General features: G+C 44.1%; 1 protein-coding gene across 4 annotated transcripts in view; it reads right to left on the bottom strand.

The window, feature by feature from the left end:
• Positions 1 to 22,464, bottom strand: part of TBC1D32 (TBC1 domain family member 32) — a 323,193-nt gene that overhangs the window by 95,817 nt on the left and 204,912 nt on the right. For all 4 annotated transcript variants that reach the window (XM_038761204.1, XM_038761221.1, XM_038761231.1 and 1 more), the window contains 3 exons: positions 16,546 to 16,668; positions 13,026 to 13,134; positions 10,868 to 10,961 (listed from right to left, as the gene is read on the bottom strand). In XM_038761204.1, coding sequence (XP_038617132.1) covers positions 10,868 to 10,961; positions 13,026 to 13,134; positions 16,546 to 16,668 — 326 coding nt within the window. The remainder of the gene's footprint in view (positions 1 to 10,867; positions 10,962 to 13,025; positions 13,135 to 16,545; positions 16,669 to 22,464) is intronic.

Genomic DNA, 22,464 nt, shown 5'->3' with positions numbered 1-22,464 from the left:
AATAATGGCATTTATTAAGCGCCTACTATGTGCAAATAATAATAATAATGGCATTTATTAAGCCCTTACTATGTGCAAAGCACTGTTCTAAGCACTGGGGAGGTTACAAGGTGACCAGGTTGCCCCATGGGGGGCTCACAGTCTTCATCCCCATTTTCCAGATGAGGGAACTGAGGCCCAGAGAAGTGAAGTGACTTGCCCAAAGTCACATACAGCAGACACGTGGTGGACCTGGGATTAGAACCCATCATCTTCTGAATGCCAGGCCTGTGCTCTATCCCTTAGGCCAGAGACCCTAGTCCGGTTGCCTATACGCACAGAAAGCAACATATAAAGCATTATTCTTCATGAGGAGTCCGCATGGGCAAGGAATGCGTCTGTTATAATAATAATGTAATAATTGTACCCTCCCAAGCACTTAGTACTACGTTCTGCACACGGTAAGAGCGCAATAAATACGACTGAGTGACTGAATGCTGCTCCCTACATCTTCAGCAGAACACTAGATTGTAAACTCCTTAAGGATAAGGATCTTGTCTCGTTCTGTACTCTCCCAAGCACTTTGTATGGTGCTCTGTACCTGGTAAGTGCTCAAAAATACCGTTGATTGATGTATTGATTGGGAATACAATAGAGCCAAAGGGCAGGGACTGAGTCCACTAACTACTGTATTCTCCCAAATCCTTTAGTACAGTGCTTTCCCGAAAATATGTGCTCAATAAACTCTGTTGAGCCCGTGGCTGGGTAGGGACCGTCTCTAAATGTTGCCAACTTGTAATAATAATAATAATGGCATTTCTTAAGCACTTACTATGTGCAGTTCTATGCGCTGGGGAGGTTACGAGGTGATCAGGTTGTCCCACGGGGGGCTCACAGTCTTAATCCCCATTTTACAGATGAGGTAACTGAGGCACAGAGAAGTGAAGTGACTTACCCAAAGTCACCCAGCTGACAATTGGCGGAGCTGGGGTTTGAACCCATGACCTCTGACTCCAAAGCCCGGGCTCTTTCCACTGGGCCATGCTGCTTCTCTACTTCCCAAGCGCTTAGTACAGTGCTCTGCACACAGTGAACACTCAATAAAGACGATTGAATGAATGAATGTTGATTTTTTTGATAATGAATAAAATTTGGCTGGAGGATCCTGGACACGCAAGCATCTAGCATAATCAATCGATTGTATTTATTGAGCAGAGAGCTCTACTTAATGCTGGGGAGATTACAATAGACTAGGCAGACTTGATTCCCACACTCAAGAAGTTTACAATCCAGCAGAGGAGACATGTTAAAATAAATTCCAGAGGAAAGAAGAAAGACAGTCTAAGGAGATGGATATGGGTGTTGTGGGGATGAGGTCGGAGTGAGTATTTAAGTGCTTAGTGGGTGAAGATTCAATTTACATTGGCTGATAATACTGTGCCCCCCCCCATCTCAGGGTCGCACCTGGAGAGTTTCCAGTCCTCTACCTGTCTCGACTATGGGAGGGAGAGTCATCGTCATCATCATCATCATCATCAATCGTATTTATTGAGCGCTTACTATGTGCAGAGCACTGTACTAAGCGCTTGGGAAGTACAAACTGAGTCAAGCAGGGGCCTGTCCGTTCCATTCCTAGCTTGGCCGGTGGCTAGCGAGGGGAAGGCAATCGGCTACAAGTCAAAACCCACCTGTGCTGGGCAGCAGTGGCACGGGAGAGAATCGAGAGTGGAGACTCAAGTTGACTGCCAGGAAGGAGGCAATGGTAAACCACTTCTGCATTTTTACCAAGAAAACTCCACGGATCCACCACCAGAACGATCGCAGATGGCGGTGGGGCGTTCTGGGAGAGGTGTGTCCGTGGCGTCGCTATGGGTCGGACACGACTCGGCAGCTAAAGGCAAGATAAAACTGTGCCTTACGGTATGCTCTCAGTCCAGCTCATATTTATTCATTCATTCATTCATTCATTCATTCATTCATTCAATCGCATTTATTGAGCGCTTACTGCGTGCAGAGCGCTGTACTAAGCGCTTGGGAAGTCCAAGTCGGCAACATCTAGAGACGGTCCCTACCCAACAACGGGCTCACGGTCTAGAAGGGGGAGACAGACAGCAAAACAAAACATGTAAGTGCTTAATAAATACAATAATAAAAAGAATCAATTAATCGTACGTATTGAGCACTTAACTCTATGCAGAGCACTGTGCTAAGTGCTTGGGAGAGTACAATGCAACAGAATTAGCAGACACATTCCCTGCACTGGTAATAAAAATAACAGTACATCCCTTACCCTCAAGAAGCTTGTCACCTTTTCCAAAACAAGTGATAGAAGATGGCTTTTGGATTCTCTACATCATCATCATTATCAATCATCAGTGGTATTAACTGAGCACTTTCTGTGCACAGAGCACTGTACTAAGCACTTGGGAGAGCACATAATAATAATAATAATAATGATGGTATTTATTAAGCGCTATGTGCAAAGCACTGTTCTAAGTGCTGGGGAGGTGACAAGGTGATCAGGTTGTCCCACGGGGGGTCCACAGTCTTAATCCCCATTTTACAGATGAGGTAACTGAGGCACAGGGAAGTGAAGTGACTTGCCCAAAGTAACACAGCTGACAACTGGCAGAGCTGGGATTTGAACCCACAATCTCCGACTCCAAAGCCCGGGCTCTTTCCACTGAGCCACACTACTTCTCTAGCACAACAGGAACAGAACAAGAGAGTTGGTACACACATTCTCCCCGTGACTTACTTATTTCGGAATGGCTTCTTCTGACGCCTTCCAGGCTACTACTCTCAGAGAAGCGGCATGGCCTAGTGGATGGAACACAGGCCTGGGAGTTCATTCATTCATTCAATTATATTTATTGAGCACTTACTGGGTGCAGAGCACTGTACTAAGCGCTTGGAATTAGAAGGACTTGGGTTCTAATCCTGGCTCCACCACTTGTCTGCTGGGCGACTTTGGGCAAGTCACTTCTTTGTGCCTCAGTTCTTCAAAGGCCTTCGGGTCATTTCCTACCCACAGCGGCTCCACGGACACACCCTCTTCAGAATAATAATAATAATTATTATTATTATTATAATGGTATTTGTTAAGCGCTTACTATATGCCAAGCACCGTTCTAAGCGCTGGGGTCTCTATATGTTGCCAACTTGTACTTCCCAAGCGCTTAGTACAGTGCTCTGCACACAGTAAGCACTAGATACAAGGTAATCAGGTTGTCCCATGTGGGGCTCACAGTCTTCACCCCATTTTAAAGATGAGGTAACTGAGGTACAGAGAAGTCAAGTGGCTTGCCCAAAGTCACACAGCTGATCATTCAGTCATTCATTCAATCATATTTATTGAGCGCTTACTGTGTGCAGAGCACTGGACTAAGCGCTTGGGAAGTCCAAGTCGGCAACATATAGAGGCGGTCCCTACCCGACAACGGGCTCACAGTCTAGAAGGGGGAGACGGACAACAAAACAAAACATGTAGACAGTGGCAGAGCCGGGATTAGAAGCCACAACCTCTGACTCCCAAGCCTGTGCTCTTTCCACTAAGCCACACTGCTTCTCTGCTTGTCCCATCTTCTGTCATCAAGTCGCTGTGGTGTGTGTATCCATAGAATTTTCTTGGTAATGATGTGGAAGTTTTTTACCACTACCTTCTTCCACGCTGTGAAAACTTGGGCCTCTGACAGTGTCTCTGATCAACCTTTTGATCACTTGATCATCCGCCTTTGACTTTCCCATGCCGCTGCCGCCCAGCACAGGTCAATCAACTTTGTCAGGCGCTTTGGCTTAGACCTTTCCATTACATATAGCCCTAAACGGCATAGCTCTAAGCTTCATCAGCGTATAAAAACTCTTCGGCCACGATAAGGCTCGGCTTCTAGACTGTGAGCCCACTGTTGGGTAGGGACCGTCTCTATATGTTGCCAACTTGCACTTCCCAAGCGCTTAGTACAGTGCTCTGCACACAGTAAGTGCTCAATAAATACGATTGAATGGATGAATAAGGCGTCGATTCATAGGAGAGTGTGCCTCAGTTATCTCATATCTACAATGGGCATTAAGACCGTGAGCCCTATGTGGGACAGGGACTGCGTCCAACCTGCTTAGCTTGCATTTACCCAGTGCTTAGGATAGCGCCTGGCATATAATAAGTGCTTAATAAATACCATAAAACGGGGAAAAAAAAGATGAGGAAGGTATAGAAGTTCCAAGTTAACCAGGAGTAGGAGTAACTCTGTACATAGCAAGCACTCAGTGAAAACCATCGATTGATTGATTTAAGGTTCAGGAAACTAAACAAAATAGCATTTGATTCTTTTAGACAGACATCTTTCAAGTTTTATTTGATTAAGTGAGCTTCTGTAGGGTAATCAGCCGGAATAATTTCATCAGTTAGATAACAGATGTTCAGAAAATATACTTCCTACTCAATACAAATGCTCTTATATTTGAAAAGCCCACACTGCATAATCTAAAGTCTGGCATATTTTGATAAATGTAAAACCTTCAAATATTAAGAGTTTCTGGAATCCCTTAGCATGCTTTTCCAAGTGAATGCTTGTTTTACCCCTGAACACATCCAAGAGTTGTCTTGATGATGATAATGATAATACTAATAATAACAATGATGACAATGGATTTGTTGAGTACTTACTATGTACCAAGTACTGTACTAAGTGCTGGGGTACATAAAATACAATCAGTTTGAACACAATCCCTGTACCACATGAGACTCACGTTCTAAGTAGGGGGGAGAATGGGTACTGAATCCGCATTTGGTGGATAAGGAAACTGACGCCCAGAGAAGTTAAGTGACTTGACAAGATCACACAGCAGGCAAATGGTGGAGCAGGGATTAAAACTCGGGTCCTTCGGCTCCCAGGCCGGTGCTCTTTCTCTTCTGTGAGCACAACCTCCCATTGCTACACAGAAGTTTCTCAGGCTACCTCTTTGGTCACTCACACTCCTTTCCCCTGTAAATCCATATTACTCCCTCACAGAGATCTCCGCTCTCTCGACCCCATCCATCTTTCTGAGCACCTCACACCCCACTTCGCCGCCCTCTACTCTCTACCCAGTCTTGATGATCCGGTTACTGCTCTCAACTCTACCCTTTCTACTCAGCTAGACTCACTTGCTCCCCTTTCCCTTCGCCGCTCTCGTACCACTAACCCACAGCCCTGGATCACTGCCACTGTCCGCCTCCTTCGCTCTTATGCTCGAGCTGCCGAATGCTGCTGGCGAAAGTCTAAACACCATGCCAACCTCGTTCACTTCAAGCTTATCCTTTTCTGCCTTAACTCAGCCCTCTCCTCTGCCAGACAAAACTATTTCTCCTCCCTTATTGACACCCATGCCCATCGCCCCCGTCAGCTCTTCCGTACATTCAACTCCCTTCTCAGGCCCGCGGTTCCTCCCCCTCCTCTTTCCCTCACGCCCAACAATCTGGCCTCCTACTTCATTAATAAAAGTAAATCCATCAGGTCCAACCTCCCCAAAGTCACTCCCCCCACCTTCTCCAACCCCCCGGCTCTCAACACTCTGCTACTGTCCCATCCTTCCCAGAAGTATCCTCAGAGGAGCTCTCCTCCCTCCCCTCAAATGTTACTCCGGCCATCTGTGCTTCTGACCCCATTCCCCCTCATCTCATGAAATCTCTCGCTCCGTCCCTTCTCCCCTCCTTAACTTCCATCTTCAACCACTCACTCTCCACTGATTCCTTCCCCTCTGCCTTCAAACGTGCCCATGTCTCTCCCATCCTAAAAAAAACCCTCTCTTGACCCCACCTCACTTTCTAGTTATCGCCCCATCTCCCTCCTACCATTCCTTTCCAAACTCCTTGAACAAGTCGTCTACACGTGCTGCCTCGAATTCCTCAACACCAACTCTCTCCTCGACCCCCTCCAGTCTGGCTTCCGTCCCCTACATTCCATGGAAAATGCCCTCTCAAAGGTCACCAATGACCTCCTGCTTGCCAAATCCAATGGCTCCTACTCTATCCTAATTCTCCTCAACCTCTCAGCTGCCTTCGACACTGTGGACCATCCCCTTCTCCTCAACACGCTATCCGACGTTGGCTTCACAGACTCCGTCCTCTCCTGGTTCTCCTCTCATCTCTCCGGTCGTTCATTCTCAGTCTCTTTTGCGGGCTCCTCCTCCCCTTCCCATCCCCTTACTGTGGGGGTTCCCCAAGGTTCAGTGCTTGGTCCCCTTCTGTTCTCGATCTACACTCACTCCCTTGGTGACCTCATTCGCTCCCACGGCTTCAACTATCATCTCTACGCTGATGACACCCAGATCTACATCTCTGCCCCTGCTCTCTCCCCCTCTCTCCAGGCTCGCATCTCCTCCTGCCTACAGGACATCTCCATCTGGATGTCTGCCCGCCACCTAAAACTCAACATGTCCAAGACTGAACTCCTTGTCTTCCCTCCCAAACCCTGCCCTCTCCCTGACTTTCCCATCACTTGACGGCACTACCATCCTTCTCATCTCACAGGCCCGCAACCTTGGTGTATATCCTCAACTCTGCTCACTCGTTCACCCCTCACATCCAAGCCGTCACCAAAACCTGCTGGTCTCAGCTCCACAACATTGCCAAGATCCGCCCTTTCCTCTCCATCCATACTGCTACCCTGCTCGTTCAAGCTCTCATCCTATCCCGTCTGGACTTCTGCATCAGCCTCCTCTCTGATCTCCCATCCTCGTGTCTCTCCCCACTTCAATCCATACTTCATGCTGCTGCCCGGATTGTCTTTGTCCAGAAACGCTCTGGGCATGTTACTCCCCTCCTCAAAAATCTCCAGTGGCTACCAATCAATCTGCGCATCAGGCAGAAACTCCTCCCCCTGGGCTTCAAGGCTGTCCATCCCCTCGCCCCCTCCTACCTCACCTCCCTTCTCTCCTTCTCCAGCCCAGCCCGCACCCTCCGCTCCTCCGCCGCTAATCTCCTCCCCGTGCCTCGTTCTCGCCTGTCCCGCCATCGACCCCCGGCCCACGTCATCCCCCTGGCCTGGAATGCCCTCCCTCTGCCCATCCGCCAAGCTAGCTCTCTTCCTCCCTTCAAGGCCCTACTGAGAGCTCACCTCCTCCAGGAGGCCTTCCCAGACTGAGCCCCCTCCTTTCTCTCCCCCTCATCCCCGTCTCCATCCCTAACCACTTACCTCCTTCCCTTCCCCACAGCACCTGTATATATGTATATATGTTTGTACATATTTATTACTCTATTTATTTATTTATTTTACTTGTACATACCTATTCTATTTATTTTATTTTGTTAATATGTTTGGTTTTGTTCTTTGTCTCCCCTTTCTAGACTGTGAGCCCACTGTTGGGTAGGTACTGTCTCTATATGTTGCCAACTTGTACTTCCCAAGCGCTTAGTACAGTGCTCTGCAGACAGTAAGTGCTCAATAAATATGATTGATTGATTGATTGATTGATTGATTCAATACTTTCCCCATTTTGCCGAGGATACAGTAGGTTTCAACCCCATAATTAACTGCTAGAAGAAACTGCAAAAAAAACAGAACCAATATCAAATTTCTGTCACTACCTGGGATTTTAGTAAGGGTGTAAGACAAGGATGTATCACCAAGTACCTAATGAGAGAAGCCGCACTGGATGAAGACAAACGGGGATTAAAGACTGGAGGAAGGAATATAAACAACCTTCATTATGCCGATGATACAACCCTCCTTGAGGATCGTAAAGAAGACTTGAAGGGCTTATTATTAAAAGTTAAGGAACAGAGCAAAAAGATGGGCCCAAATTGGAATGTAAAGAAAACAAAGAACATGACAACTGGAAGTTTTAACACATTTGTAGTGGATGGAGAGAAGATTGAAAGAGCTGACAATTTTTCTCTCCGAGGATCGATAATCAATAATAAAGGAACTAGTAGCCAAGAAATATGCCGAAGATTAATGGGAGGAAGACTTGCTCTGAAGAGCCTGGAAAAAGTCATGAAATGTGCTGATGTTACAACTGCCACAAAGATACAAATTGTCAACTCTGTGGTGTTTCCAAGTGACAATGTATGGATCCGAAAGCTGGGCAGTGAAAAAACAGGGTAGAGAGAACATCGGTTCTTTTGAAATGTGGTGTTGGAGAAGGCTTTTGCGAATACCATGGACTGTCTTGAAAGACAAACAAATGGATTTTGGAGCGAATTAAGCCAAAGTGGTCTTTGGAAGGCCAAATGACTCGACTTGGGTTAGCATATTTTGGACACATAATCAGGAGGACTAATTCTCAGGAGTAGACACTAATGCTAGGAAAAGTCCAGGGAAAAGGAGGAGGCGGCAGACCAGCAGCTAGATGGATAGAGGCCATAACAACGATAACGGAAGAACCGTTAGAAAGGTTGTGGATTATGGCAGAGGACAGGACATTCTGGAGAAATATATACAAGGAGTCGCTATGAATAGGAAATGACTCAATGGTACTTAATAATAATAAGAAGAAGAATAACTTGGGGTTTTAGCCTTGGTGCTCCAGTTTCTGGACAGACTTCTTACTCAGACATGATGTGTCAACTCCTCGAGGTGACTGTGCAAGTTTACTCATTTAATCATAAACCATTAGCAAGGTAGAAGTGAGTCAGACCATTGGGAAAGACGAAATCAGGTAGTCTTCTGTAAAATGAAGGAATTTTTTGTACTTTTCTTTATGGTATTTGCAAGCGCTTACTATGTGCCAGGCACTGTACTAAGCATTGGGGTAGATTCATTCGTTCATTCATTCAATCGTATTTATTGAGCGCTTACCGTGTGCAGAGCACTGTACTAAGTGCTTGGGAAGTACAAGTTGGCAACATACAGAGACGGTCCCTACCCAACAGCGGGCTCACAGTCTAGGAGGGGGAGACAGACAACAAAACAAAACATATTAACAAAATAAAATAAATAGAATAAATATGTACAAGTAAAATAGAGTAATAAATATGTACAAATACATATATATATATATATATATATATATAGTGACTTGAATATAGATAGCACACCCCTCTAAATGTTTATCACAACCAAAAATTTGGTAACCCAGTTTTCTGGATATGCATATGCTAGGTATCTAAGCATGGGGACTTTCCTTTTTTCAGAGCAGTAGTTGCCCAAAATCAATCAATCAATCAATGGCATTTATAGTAATAAGAATAAGAATGGCATGTATTAAGCGGTTACTATGTGCCGAGCACTGTTATAAGCGCTTGGGAGGTTACAAGGTGATCAGGCTGTCCCACGTGGGGCCCACAGTCCCAATATCCATTCTACAGATGAGGTAACTGAGGCACAGAGAAGTCAAGTGACTTGTCCAAAGTCACCCAGCTGACAAGTGGCGGAGCCGGAATTTGAACCCATGCCCTCTGACTCCAAAGCCCGGGCTCTTTCCACTGAGCCACGCTGCTTCCCCTAATTGAGACAGACTGTGCAGAATTCTGTATTAAGCTCTAGGAGAGAACGATCTAACAGAGTTGGTAGACACAAGCATAAAATCTAGAGATGAGTTTACAGTCTACCAATCAATCGCATTTATTGAGCACTTACTGTGTGCAGAGCACTATACTAAGCGCTTGGGAAGTACAAGTTGGCAACATATAGAGACAGTCCCTACCCAACAGTGGGCTCACAGTCTAGAAGGGGGAGACAGAGAACAAAACCAAACATATTAACAAAATAAAATAAATAGAATCGATATGTACAAGTAAAATAAATAAATAAATAGAGGAATAAATATGTACAAACATATATATAGGTGCTGTGGGGAAGGGAAGGAGGTAAGATGGGAGGGATGGAGAGCAGCTTACCGTCTACCCTAAATTTGAAACTCCTGGTGCTCCCCTATTGCCCCGGAAGTGACATTAGGATCGTTTGAGATGAGTTTGTTCAATCCCAGAGCGATACATCATCATCATCATCATCAATTGTATTTATTGAGCGCTTACTATGTGCAGAGCACTGTACTAAGCGCTTGGGAAGTACAAATTGGCAACATATAGAGACAGTCCCTACCCAACAGTGGGCTCACAGTCTAAAAGGGGGAGACAGAGAACAAAACCAAACATACTAACAAAATAAAATAAATAGGATAGATATGTACAAGTAAAATAAATAAATAGAGTAATAAATATGTACAAACATATATACATATATACAGGTGCTGTGGGGAAGGGAAGGAGGTAAGATGGGGGGGATGGAGAGGGGGACGAGGGGGAGAGGAAGGAAGGGGCTCAGTCTGGGAAGGCCTCCTAACAAGCTAACTCATTCATTCATTCATTCAATCGTATTTATTGAGCGCTTACTGTGTGCAGAGCACTGTACTAAGCACTTGGGAAGTACAACTTGGCAACATATAGAGATGGTCCCTACCCAACAATGGACTCACAGTCTAGAAGGGGACACAGACAACAAAACAAAACATGTAGACAGGACCCAATACTCTCCTCCATAACAGAGACCACCGCCCTCAGGACAGTACTTCATTCCTCTTCCTCTCAAACGTGCCCTCCTTCCCTTCTCCTTCAAGTCCTCAGGTGAAATTCTGGTGATCAGGTTGGACACAGTCTACATCCCGCACGGAGCTCCAAAGTCCTAATGCCCATTTTACAGATGAGGGAACTGAGGCACTGAGAGGCGAAGCGACTTGCCCAAGGCCCCACAGCAGACAAGCGGCAGAGCTGGGATGAGAACCCAGGTCCTTCTGACTCCCAGTCTTGGGCGCTACCCACTAGGCCTCGCTGCTTCTCAAGAAGTCAACTCAGCAGGGGGTTGACAAGAGAAATACACATTAGGAACTCTAGAAATCTTGTTCTGACAAAATTATAATAAAATGGGCATGAGGAGGTCATCTGTCTCTTTTGACAACTGAAATATTTCACCTGGTTTTCCATCAGGCTTTCGAGCGGCTTCTGACAGGTAGCAGCTGGGCACAGGGTACGATGAAAACATTGGCCAGGGATATGGATCGGGACCCTAGGAAGAACAGATAATAATAATAATAATAATAATAATAATAATAATAATAGCATTTGTTAAGCGCTTACTATGTGCAAAGCACTGTTCTAAGCGCTGGGGGGGATACAAGGTGATCACGTTGTCCCACGTGGGGCTCACAGTCTTAATCCCCATTTTACAGCTGAGGGAACTGAGGCTCCGAGAAGTTAAGTGACTTGCCCAAGGTCACACACACAGCAGACATGTGGCAGAGCTGGGATTCGAACCCATGACCTCTGGCTCCAAAGCCCATGCTCTTTTCCACTGAGCCACGCTGCTTCTCAAGGTAGCGGATTAGTACCAGTTTCTCCAGCTTACTCATTCCAAAAGCCTGCCTGCCATGTCACTATTTTTCCCGGATTTGCCCCTTATAAGAGTGAGAATGACTGCCTGCCCATCAAAATTATATTTGATACTATAATTTAATACTCCGATTTACCACAATTAAAAGGAGAGGTTATGGAGAAGAAATCCAACGTGTATCAGAGCCGGAATATTTAGAACTGCTTGTGAATACCTGGGCTGCTATCCAGGACAGATAATGTTGATTTTCAAGGGGGGAGAATTTTGGGGGTTGGGGGGGAGGGTAGGGAAGAGTGCTAAAGAAGGGCTCATGAAAGGAAAATTATTGCTTTCAAAAGAAATACTGTATTTCCAAATTTATACATCAATCTGGCTGTCTTTCCGGGGCTGACAGCAATTTCTACCTCATCTTTACCAGGGTGACGGTTAGTAGGGAAGTACAGCATTTAACGAAAGAGTCTGCTTAGCAAATCCAGAACTTGGAGATTGTTGATGAGTGCTCCAGGTGTGCGACACCGCAGATGGAATAAAGGCGGAATAAAGCCACCTAATGAAAGGGAGATGACAGGGAAAGAGAAGCGCTGAAGGTAAAATTAACATCGCACAACTAAATGCTTGACTCTTCACAGAGAGAGATGAGAGAAAGTGAGAGATAGAGAGATAGCTTTTTAATAAAATCACATTTTAACTTGCTCTGAAATGATACTGCCGTCACATCTGTTGACTTCTTGAAACTAGAAATTATGTTTTCCCAAGAACAGCGTGGCCTATAGTGGAAAGAGTCAGAGGACCTGAGTTCTATTCTCAGCTTTGCACTTGCCTGCTGTGTGACCCTAGACGAGTCACCTAACTACTCTGTAGTCATCTGTAAAATAATTATGGCATTTGTTAAGTGCTTACTATGTGCCGGGCACTGTACTAAGTGCTAAAAGAAAGTGAAAACATTATAAAAATGGGGATTAAATCCTACATTCTCCAATTTAGACTCGTGAGCCTCATGTGAGACAGGGTCTGGGTCCAATCAGATTATCTTCTATCTATCCCTGTATTTAGAATGGTGTTTGGCACAAAGTACCACTTAATTCCATAATGATAATTATAATTATTATCATCATTATATAAGATCACCTCAATGAAAGATGAACCCTCTGATGCAGCTGATTGGGATTTTTTTTTATTATTGTTGTTATGGTTGTTGTTGTTGCTTTTATTTTGTTAGTATGTTTGGTTCTGTTCTCTGTCTCCCCCTTTTAGACTGTGAGCCCATTGTTGGGTAGGGACTGTCTCTATATGTTGCCAACTTGTACTTCCCAAGCGCTTAGTATAGTACACAGTACTGCACACAGTAAGCGCTCGATAAATACGATTGATTGATTGATTTTGTTAAAATTTCACTGTGTATCCAGAATTGTCCTAAGCGCTGGGCTAGATACAAATTAATCAGGTCAGACAGGGTCCCTTGTCCTACATGGGGCTCACAACCTAAATAGGAGGGAGAACAGGAATTAAATCCCCATTTAACAGATGAGGAAACTGGGGCACAGAGAAGTGAGATGGATTATCCAAGGTCACACAGCAAACAAAGGCCAAACCTGGGATTAGAAGCCAGATTCAGTGATTCCCAGGCCCACGCTCTTTCCACAAGACCACACTGCCTCCTAATTAGTTAAAGTTTAATAAAATCAAGCCACTCGGAGACCTGAGACAATAGCACAAACAACCGAAAACACTGACACTTGCCTTCTGGAGCAGTCTCGGAGGTAATGTCCGTTCCAGTGGTCCACCGATGAGATTTATTCTAACCAGAACATGGTTTCTCTCTACTGAGAGACCATCAATTATGAAATTCCTGCAAAAAAAACCCTCATTTCAGAAATCCACTTATTTCGATAACGATGAATTCTTATTCGAAAACGACCCTTGGTCTAAAAAAATCCTAGCTACCATTCTAAAAACTGAATGTTTACACAGGTGGCCTACTTCCAAGAGAACATGCGTAAGAGAAAAAAAAAAACAATATTCTGTTTTTTGCTGACTCTTTTTATCATGAAGAACTGATGCATGCACAGGGCTCGATCCACTTCTAATAAATGGGAATGGTTTGAAAAAGAAGGAATCAGCACCTTTAATTAATCAATATTATTTATTGAACATCTATGTGTGCAGAGCATTTTACTAAGTGCTTGGGAGAATTTAGTGGAATTATTCATTCATTCATTCAATCGTATTTATTGAGCGCTGTACTAAGTGCTTGGGAATCAATTGTATTTATTGAGCGCTGTACTAAGCGCTTGGGAAGTGCAAGTTGGCAATATATAGAGACGGTCCCTACCCAACAATGGGCTCACAGTCTAGAAGGGGGAGATAGACAACAAAACATGTGGACAGGTGTCATCAGAATAAATAGAAATAAAGCTAGGTGCACACCATTAACAAAATAAATGGAATAGTAAATGTGTTCAAGTAAAATAAATAGAGTAATAAATCTGTACAAACATATATACAGGTGCTGTGGGGAACGGAAGGAGGTAGGGCGGGGGGGATGGGGAGGTGGGAAGGCCTCCTGGAGGAGGTGAGCTCTCAGTAGGGATTTGAAGGGATTTGATTTCCCCTTTCAGACTGTGGGCCCACTGTTGGGTAGGGACTGTCTCTATATGCTGCCAATTTGTACTTCCCAAGCGCTTAGTACAGTGCTCTGCACATAGTAAGTGCTCAATAAATACGATTGATGATGATGATGATGATGATGATGATGAAGAGAGGAAGAGACCTAGCTTGGCGGATGTGCAGAGCGAGGGCATTCCAGGCCAGGGGGAGGACGTGGGCCGGGAAAAATATGGAACGCTTCCCTTATTTGCGTGTCATTAGTGGGTGGGTGGAAGGAGCTTACAGTCAAGAGGAAGAGTTTCATCTTGATAATAATAATAATTGCGGCATTTGTTAAGTGCTTACTTTGTCCTACTCACCGTACTGAGCGCTGGGGTGGATACGAGCAAATCAGGTTGGACGCAGCCCCCGTCCCACATGGAGCTCACGGTCTTAATCCCCATTTTCCAGATGAGGGAACTGAGGCCCAGAGAAGTGAAGTGACTTGCCCAAGGTCACACAGCAGACAAGTGGCGGAGCTGGGATTGGAAGCCCGGTCCTTCTGACTCCCAAACCTGGGCTTTATCCACTAGGCCTTGCTGACCTATACGTCCTGGGCTGGGCTGGCTGTGACTAAGTGCCTGCCGAATTCTCCAACGAATATCATCATCATCATCATCAACTGTATTTATTGAGCGCTTACTATGTGCTCCCAAGTGCATAGTACTAAGCGCTTGGGAAGTACAAATTGGCAACATCTAGAGACAGTCCCTACCCAACAGTGGGCTCACAGTCTAAAAGGGGGAGACAGAGAACAAAACCAAACATACTAACAAAATAAAATAGAATAGATATGTACAGATAAAATAAATAAATAAATAAATAAATGCATAAATACATAAATAGAGTAATAAATATGTACAAACATATATACATATATACAGGTGCTGTGGGGAAGGGAAGGAGGTAAGATGGGGGGAATATCATCCACCAAGCGCAGTCCTAAAAAAGCAGACGGGGCCTGATCTCTATTTGCCTAATTGGCGGATTTGGGAAGAAAGGAGTTTGTGCCAAGGGCTACCTCTGCTTTCTGTACTTCCCAAGCGCTTAGTCCAGTGCTCTGCACACAGTAAGCGCTCAATAAATATGATTGATGATGATGATGATGGAACCGAATATCACTTGCAGTTTGCTCTGTAACCCAGTTTACGTTGAAGCCGGTTTCTTATTCATTCATTCATTCATTCATTCAATTGTATTTATTGAGCGCTTACTGTGTGCAGAGCACTGGACTAAGCGCTTGGGAAGTACAAGTTGGCAACATATAGAGACGGTCCCTACCCAACAGCGGGCTCATATCCAGCATGGCTTAGTGGAAAGAAGCCGGGCTTGGGAGTCAGAGGTCGTGGGTTCTAATCAATCAATCAATCAATCAATCAATCGTATTTATTGAGCGCTTACTGTGTGCAGAGCACTGGACTAAGCGCTTGGGAAGTACAAGTTGGCAACATATGGAGACAGTCCCTACCCAACAGCAGGCTCATATCCAGCGTGGCTTAGTGGAAAGAAGCCAGGCTTGGGAGTCAGAGGTCGTGGGTTCTAATCCCAGTTCTGCCATTTGTCAGCTGTGTGACTTTGGGCAAGTCACTCCACTTCTCTGTGCCTCAGTTCCCTCATCTGTAAAATGGGGATTAAGACTATGATAATAATAATGATGGCATTTATTAAGCGCTTACTATGTGCAAAGCACTGTTCTAAGCACTGGGGAGGTTACAAGGTGATCAGGTTGTTCCACGGGGGAGCTCACGGACTTAATCCCCATTTTACAGATGAGGTAACTGAGGCGCAGAGAAGTCAAGTGATTTGCCCAAAGTCACACAGCTGACAATTGGCAGAGCTGGGATTTGAACCCATGACCTTTGACTCCAGAGCCCATCCTCTTTCCACTGAGCCACGCTGCTTCTCTCTGAGCCCCACATGGGGCAACCTGATAACCTGGTATCTATCCCAGCGCTTAGAACAGTGCTCAGCACATAGTGAGCGCTTAACAAATAACTTATTGACAATAAGTTAACAGTTTGTTGTTAATAACAATAACAAATAACAAATTAACAAATAACAAATAACTTTTAGACTGTGAGCCCACTGTTGGGTAGGGACTGTCTCTATATGTTGCCAACTTACACTTCCCAAGTGCTTAGTACAGTGCTCTGCACACAGTAAGCGCTCAATAAATACGATTGATGATGATGATGATGATGATGATGATGATGATTAAATAACATTATTATTATTACTGTTGTTATTATTATCGATGAGTGGGAAACTCGGCAAAACAAAGTGACTGCCACATTAGGGAACTTCACAATAAAATCGATAGCTTCTCTCTGCACACTTTTCATTAACTCTTGATGATGATGATGATGATACTGATGATGATGATACTAACTCCCCAGCGCTTAAAACAGTGCTTTGCACATAGGAAGTGCTAAAGTACCTCCTTCCCCTCCCCACGGCACCCATATATGTATGTACATATATGTACATATGTTTGTACGTATTTATTACTCTATTTTATTTGTACATATTTATTCTATTTATTTAAGCGCTTACTGCAGTGCTCTGCACACAGTAAGCGCTCAATAAATACGACTGATGATGAACTCTTTCTTACCCGTGACCCTCGGGGGCCTCTGTGACATTCTCCTCCTGGGCTTTCAGGAGCATTTTGGACAGCTGGTACTGAGTCTCTAGGAGGAGAAGGGTGTCTAGATCACAGCACAACACACTTAACAGCCTGGGGGAAGACAACACAATTCCGGCATTAGAAATATGGAGACTTCATTGGATGGAAACAACAATAATAACCACAAAAATAAAAATAAAAATAATCGTCGTAACAAGTGTTTATTTTTAAGTGCTTACAACATGCCAAGCACTGTACTAAGCGCTGGGGTGGCTACAAGATCATCAGGTCCCACATGGGGCTCACAGTTTAAGTAGGAGAGGGAACAGGTTTTGAAAAATAATCATCCTAACAAATGCTTATGCCAAGCGCTGTACTAAGCGCTGGAGTGGCTACAAGATCATCAGGTCCCACATGGGTCCCACTAGGAGAGAGAACAGGTTTTGAACCCCCATTTTGCAGATGAGAGAACTGAGGCCCCAAGAAGTGAAGGGACTTGCCCGAGGTCACACAGCAGACAAGTGGCAGTGCTGGATTCAAACCCTGGTCCTCTCACTCCCAGGCTCGAGCTCTGTCAACTAGACCGCATAGGTCTCTATAATTAATTAATGATGGCATTGATTATGCGCTTACTATGTGCACAGCACTGTTCTAAGCGCTGGGGGGGTTACAGGGTGATCAGGTTGTCCCACCACGTGGGGCTCACAGTCTTCATCCCCATTTTACAGATGAGGTGACTGAGGCCCAGAGAAGTGAAGTGACTTGCCCAAAGTCACCCAGCTGACAACTGGCGGAGCCGGGATTTGAACCCATGACCTCTGACTCCAAAGCCCGGGCTCTTTTCACTGAGCCACGCTGCTTCCGTACTGAAGAGATTCCAAGTTAACAATATGCTTAGGATCACAGGCCCTTGATGGTGTTGCCAACTTGTACTTCCCAAGCGCTTAGTACAGTGCTCTGCGCACAGTAAGCGCCCAATAAATACGATTGATCGATTGATGCTTCTATCCCCACAGTGGCGATGGCCCGAGAAAAGGGGATCGCTTCCCATTTGACGGTTTATTTGGGATGGACGTGTCAAACATACGGTTTGGGTACGTTGTCCGCGGCCCGCACGGGGCAGCCCGAGGCAGCTGCCGGAAAACCAGAGCGAGAGGAAAGACGAGAGGATGGAGGGAAAAGACGAGAGGATGGAGAGAAAAAAGACAGTCAAGGTCATCCTTCCCGTGTGTTCTCTATTGCTAAATATAAATTTACAGCCACTATCCTATGTAACCTTATAGAAAACGATGTTAAGTAAAGCGCTTTTCATCAATGACGTCTTTATCAGCTGTTTCCTGAATAATAATAATGACGATGGTGTTTGTTAAGCGCTTACAATGACGTCGTTACCAGCTGTTTCCTGAATAATAATAATGATGATGGTGTTTGTTAAGCGCTTACAATGACGTCGTTATCAGCCGTTTCCTGAATAATAATAATGATGATGGTGTTTAAGCGCTTACAATGACGTCGTTATCAGCTGTTTCCTGAATAATAATAATAATAATAATAATAATAATAATAATAATAATAATAATGATGGTATTTGTTAAGCGCTTACAATGTCGTTATCAGCTGTTTCCTGAATAATAATAATAATGATGGTATTTGTTAAGCGCTTACAATGATGTCGCTATTAGCTGTTTCCTGAATAATAATAATGATGATGGTGTTTAAGCGCTTACAATGACGTCGTTATCAGCTGTTTCCTGAATTATAATAACGATGATGGTGTTTGTTAAGCGCTTACAATGACGTCGTTATCAGCTGTTTCCTGAATAATAATAATAATGATGATGGTATTTGTTAAGCACTTACAGTGACGTCACTATTAGCTGTTTCCAGAATAATAATGACGATGATGGTGTTTGTTAAGCACTTACAATGATGTCGTTATCAGCTGTTTCCTGAATAATAATAATAATGATGATGGTATTTGTTAAGCACTTACAACGTCGCTATTAGCTGTTTCCTGAATAATAATAATAATGATGATGGTGTTTGTTAAGCACTTACAATGATGTCATTATCAGCTGTTTCCTGAATAATAATAATGAAGATGGTGTTTGTTAAGTGCCTACAATGACGTCGTTATCAGCTGTTTCCTGCATAATAATAATGATGATGGTGTTTGTTAAGCGCTTACAATGATGTCGCTATCTGCTGTTTCCTGAATAATAATAATGATGATGGTGTTTGTTAAGCGCTTACAATGACGTCGTTATCAGCTGTTTCCTGAATAATAATAATGATGATGGTGTTTGTTAAGCGCTTACTATGTGCCAAGCACTGTTCTAAGCGTTGAGGTAAATACAAGGTAATCAGGTTGTCCCATGGTGGGCTCACAGTCTTCATCCCCATTTCACAGATGAGGGAACTGAGGCCCAGAGAAGTGAAGTGACTTGCCCAAAGTCACACAGCTGACAAGTGGTGGAGCCGGGATTGGAAATAATAATAATAATAATAATAATAATAATAATAATAATAATAATAATAGCATTTATTAAGTGCTTACTATGTGCAAAGCACTGTTCTAAGCACTGGGGAAGTTACAAGGTGATCAAGTTGCCCCACGAGGGGCTCACAATCTTAATTCCCGTTTTATAGATGAGGTAACTGAGGCACAGGGAAGTGAAATGACTTGCCCAAAGTCACACAGCTGACAACTGGCAGAACCGGGATTCGAACCCATGAACTCTGACTCCAAAGCCCAGGTTCTTTCCATTGAGCCACTCTGCTTCCCCATAATATATAATGATGGCATTTGTTAAGCGCTTACTATGTGCAAAGCACTGTTCTAAGCGGCGGGGGGGGGGGTGGATACAAGGTGATCAGGTTGTCCTGTGTGGGGCTCACAGTCATCATCCCCATTTTCCAGATGAGGTAACTGAGGTTCCGAGAAGTTAAGTGATTTGCCCAAGGTCACACAGCAGACATGTGGCGGAGCTGGGTTTCGAACCCATGACCTCCAACTCCAAAGCCCGTGCTCTTCCACTGAGCCACGCTGCTTCTCATATCCACGGGGTGCCCAGCAGTTTTCTAATGATGATGATGATGATAATAATAATAATGATAATAATAATAATAATAATAATTGTGATATTCATTAAGCATGCTCTGTGTATGAGACACTGTACTAAGCACTGGGGCAGTTACAAGGTAACTGAGTTGGACACAGTCCCTGTCCCACATGGGGCTCACAGTCTTAATCCCCATTTTACAACTGAGGTAACTGAGACCCAGAGAAGTTAAGCGATTTGCCCAAGGTCGCCCAGTAGACAATCAATCAATCAATCGCATTTATTGAGCGCTTACTGAGTGCAGAGCACTGTACTAAGCACTTGGGAAGTACAAATTGGCAACATCTAGAGACAGTCCCTACTCAACAGTGGGCTCACAGTCTAAAAGGGGGAGACAGACAACAAAACCAAACATACTAACAAAATAAAATAAATAGAATAGATAGGTACAAGTGGCGGAGCAGGGATTTGAACCCAAGTCCTTCTGACCTCCAGCCCCGTGCTTTAACCACTAGGTCATGCAGCTTCTCTGAGCGCTTAGTCCACTGCTCTGCACACGGTAGGCGCTCCAGTGCTCTGCACACAGTAAGCGCTCAATAAATACGACTGAATGAATGAATAGATACCACTGATGATGATGAGCGAGGGTGGCTCAGTGGAAAGAGCACGGTCTTGGGTGTCGGAGGTCCTGGGTTCGAATCCCGCTCCGCCACATGTCTGTTGTATCTGCAATCAATCAATCGTATTTGGTGAGCGCTTACTATGTGCAGAGCACTAAGCGCTTGGGAAGTACAAGTTGGCAACATAGAGAGACAGTCCCTACCCAACAGTGGGCTCACAGTCTAAAAGGGGTAGACAGAGAACAAAACCAAACATACTAACAGCACCTGTATATATGTATATATGTTTGTACGTATTTATTTATTTTTTCACTCTATTTTATTTGTACATATTTATTCTATTTATTTTATTTTGTTAATATGCTTTGTTTTGTTGTCTGTCTCCCCCTTCTAGACTGTGAGCCTGTTGTTGGGTAGGGACCGTCTCTATATGTTGCCGACTTGTACTTCCCAAGAGCTTAGTACAGTGCTCTGCACACAGTAAGCGCCCAATAAATACGACTGAATGAATGAATGAATGTGGCATTGAACAACCCCAGCTCTTAGTACAGTTCTTGGCACATAGTAAGCACTTAACAAATACCACACATTATCATTATTGTTATGAAGTCACTTCACTTCTCTATGCTTCAGTTCTCTAATTTTTGTAAAATTTATTCAATCGTATTTATTGTACTTCTCAAGCGCTTAGTACAGTGCTCTGCACACAGTAAGCACTCAATAAATACGATTGAAGGAATGACTGAATGTGGCATTGAACACCCCAGCTCTTAGTACAGTGCTTGGCACATAGTAAGCACTTAAATACCACACATTATCACTATTGTTATTAAGTCACATCACTTCCCTATGCTTCAGTTCTCTCATTTTTGTAAAATTTATTCAATTGTATTTACTGTACTTCCCAAGAGCTTAGTACAGTGCTCTGCACACAGTAAGCACTCAATAAATACGATTGAATGAATGACTGAATGTGGCATTGAACACCCCAGCTCTTAGTACGGTGCTTGGCACATAGTAAGCACTTAACAAATACCACACATTATCATTATTGTTATGAAGTCACATCACTTCTCTATGCTTCAGTTCTCTCATTTTTGTAAAATTTATTCAATTGTCTTTATTGTACTTCCCAAGCACTTAGTACAGTGCTCTGCACACAGTAAGCGCTCAATAAATATGATTGAATGAATGAATGAATGAACTTCTCTGTGTGTCAGTTTCCTCATTCGTAAAAAGGGATTGTGCAGGGATTCCGGTTAGCTCTTTCCAAGTGATCCTCCTCCAGCACGGCTTAGGGGATAGAGCACGTGCCTGGGGGTCAGAAGGTCATGGGTTCTAATCCCGGTTCCATCACTTGTCTGCTATGTGGCACTGAACACCCCAGCTCTTAGTACGGTGCTTGGCACATAGTAAGCACTTAACAAATACCACACATTATCATTATTGTTATGAAGTCACATCACTTCTCTATGCTTCAGTTCTCTCATTTGTAAAATTTATTCAATCGTATTTATTGTACTTTCCAAGCGCTTAGTACAGTGCTCTGCACACAGTCAGCGCTCAATAAATACGATTGAATGAATGAAAGAATGAATTTATTGAGCACTTGGGGGTTAAGACTGTGAGACCCATGTGGGGCAGGGACCGTGTCCAACCTGGGGTAACTGAGGCTCGGGGAAGTGAAGTGACTTGCCCAAGGTCACACATGAGACAGGTGGCAGAGCTGGAATTAGAATCAATCAATCAATCAATCAATCATATTTACTGGGCGCTTACTGTGTGCAGAGCACTGTACTAAGCGCTTGGGAAGTACAAGTCGGCAACATATAGAGACGGTCCCTACCCAACAGTGGGCTCACAGTGTAGAAGGGGGAGACAGAGGACAAAATCAAACATATTAACAAAATAAAACAAGTAGAATAAAAATATACAAGTAAAATAAATAAATAGAGTAATAAATCCGTACAATCATATATACATATATACAGGTGCTGTGGGGAAGGGAAGGAGGTAAGATGGGGGGGATGGACAGGGGGACGAGGGGGAGAGGAAGGAAGGAGCTCAGTCTGGGAAGGCCTCCTGAATAGATAGATGTGTGCAAGTAAAATACATAAATAGAGTAATAAATATATACAAACATATATACATATATACAGGTGCTGTGGGGAGGGGAAGGAGGTAAGGTGGGGGGATGGAGAGGGGGGAGAGGGGGAGAGGAAGGA

This window comes from Tachyglossus aculeatus, chromosome 2 (genome assembly GCF_015852505.1).
Source record: "Tachyglossus aculeatus isolate mTacAcu1 chromosome 2, mTacAcu1.pri, whole genome shotgun sequence".
NCBI classification, from domain to species: domain Eukaryota; kingdom Metazoa; phylum Chordata; class Mammalia; order Monotremata; family Tachyglossidae; genus Tachyglossus; species Tachyglossus aculeatus.
Note: the sequence above shows the minus strand (reverse complement) of the source record. Positions and strands in the feature narration are given on the sequence as shown.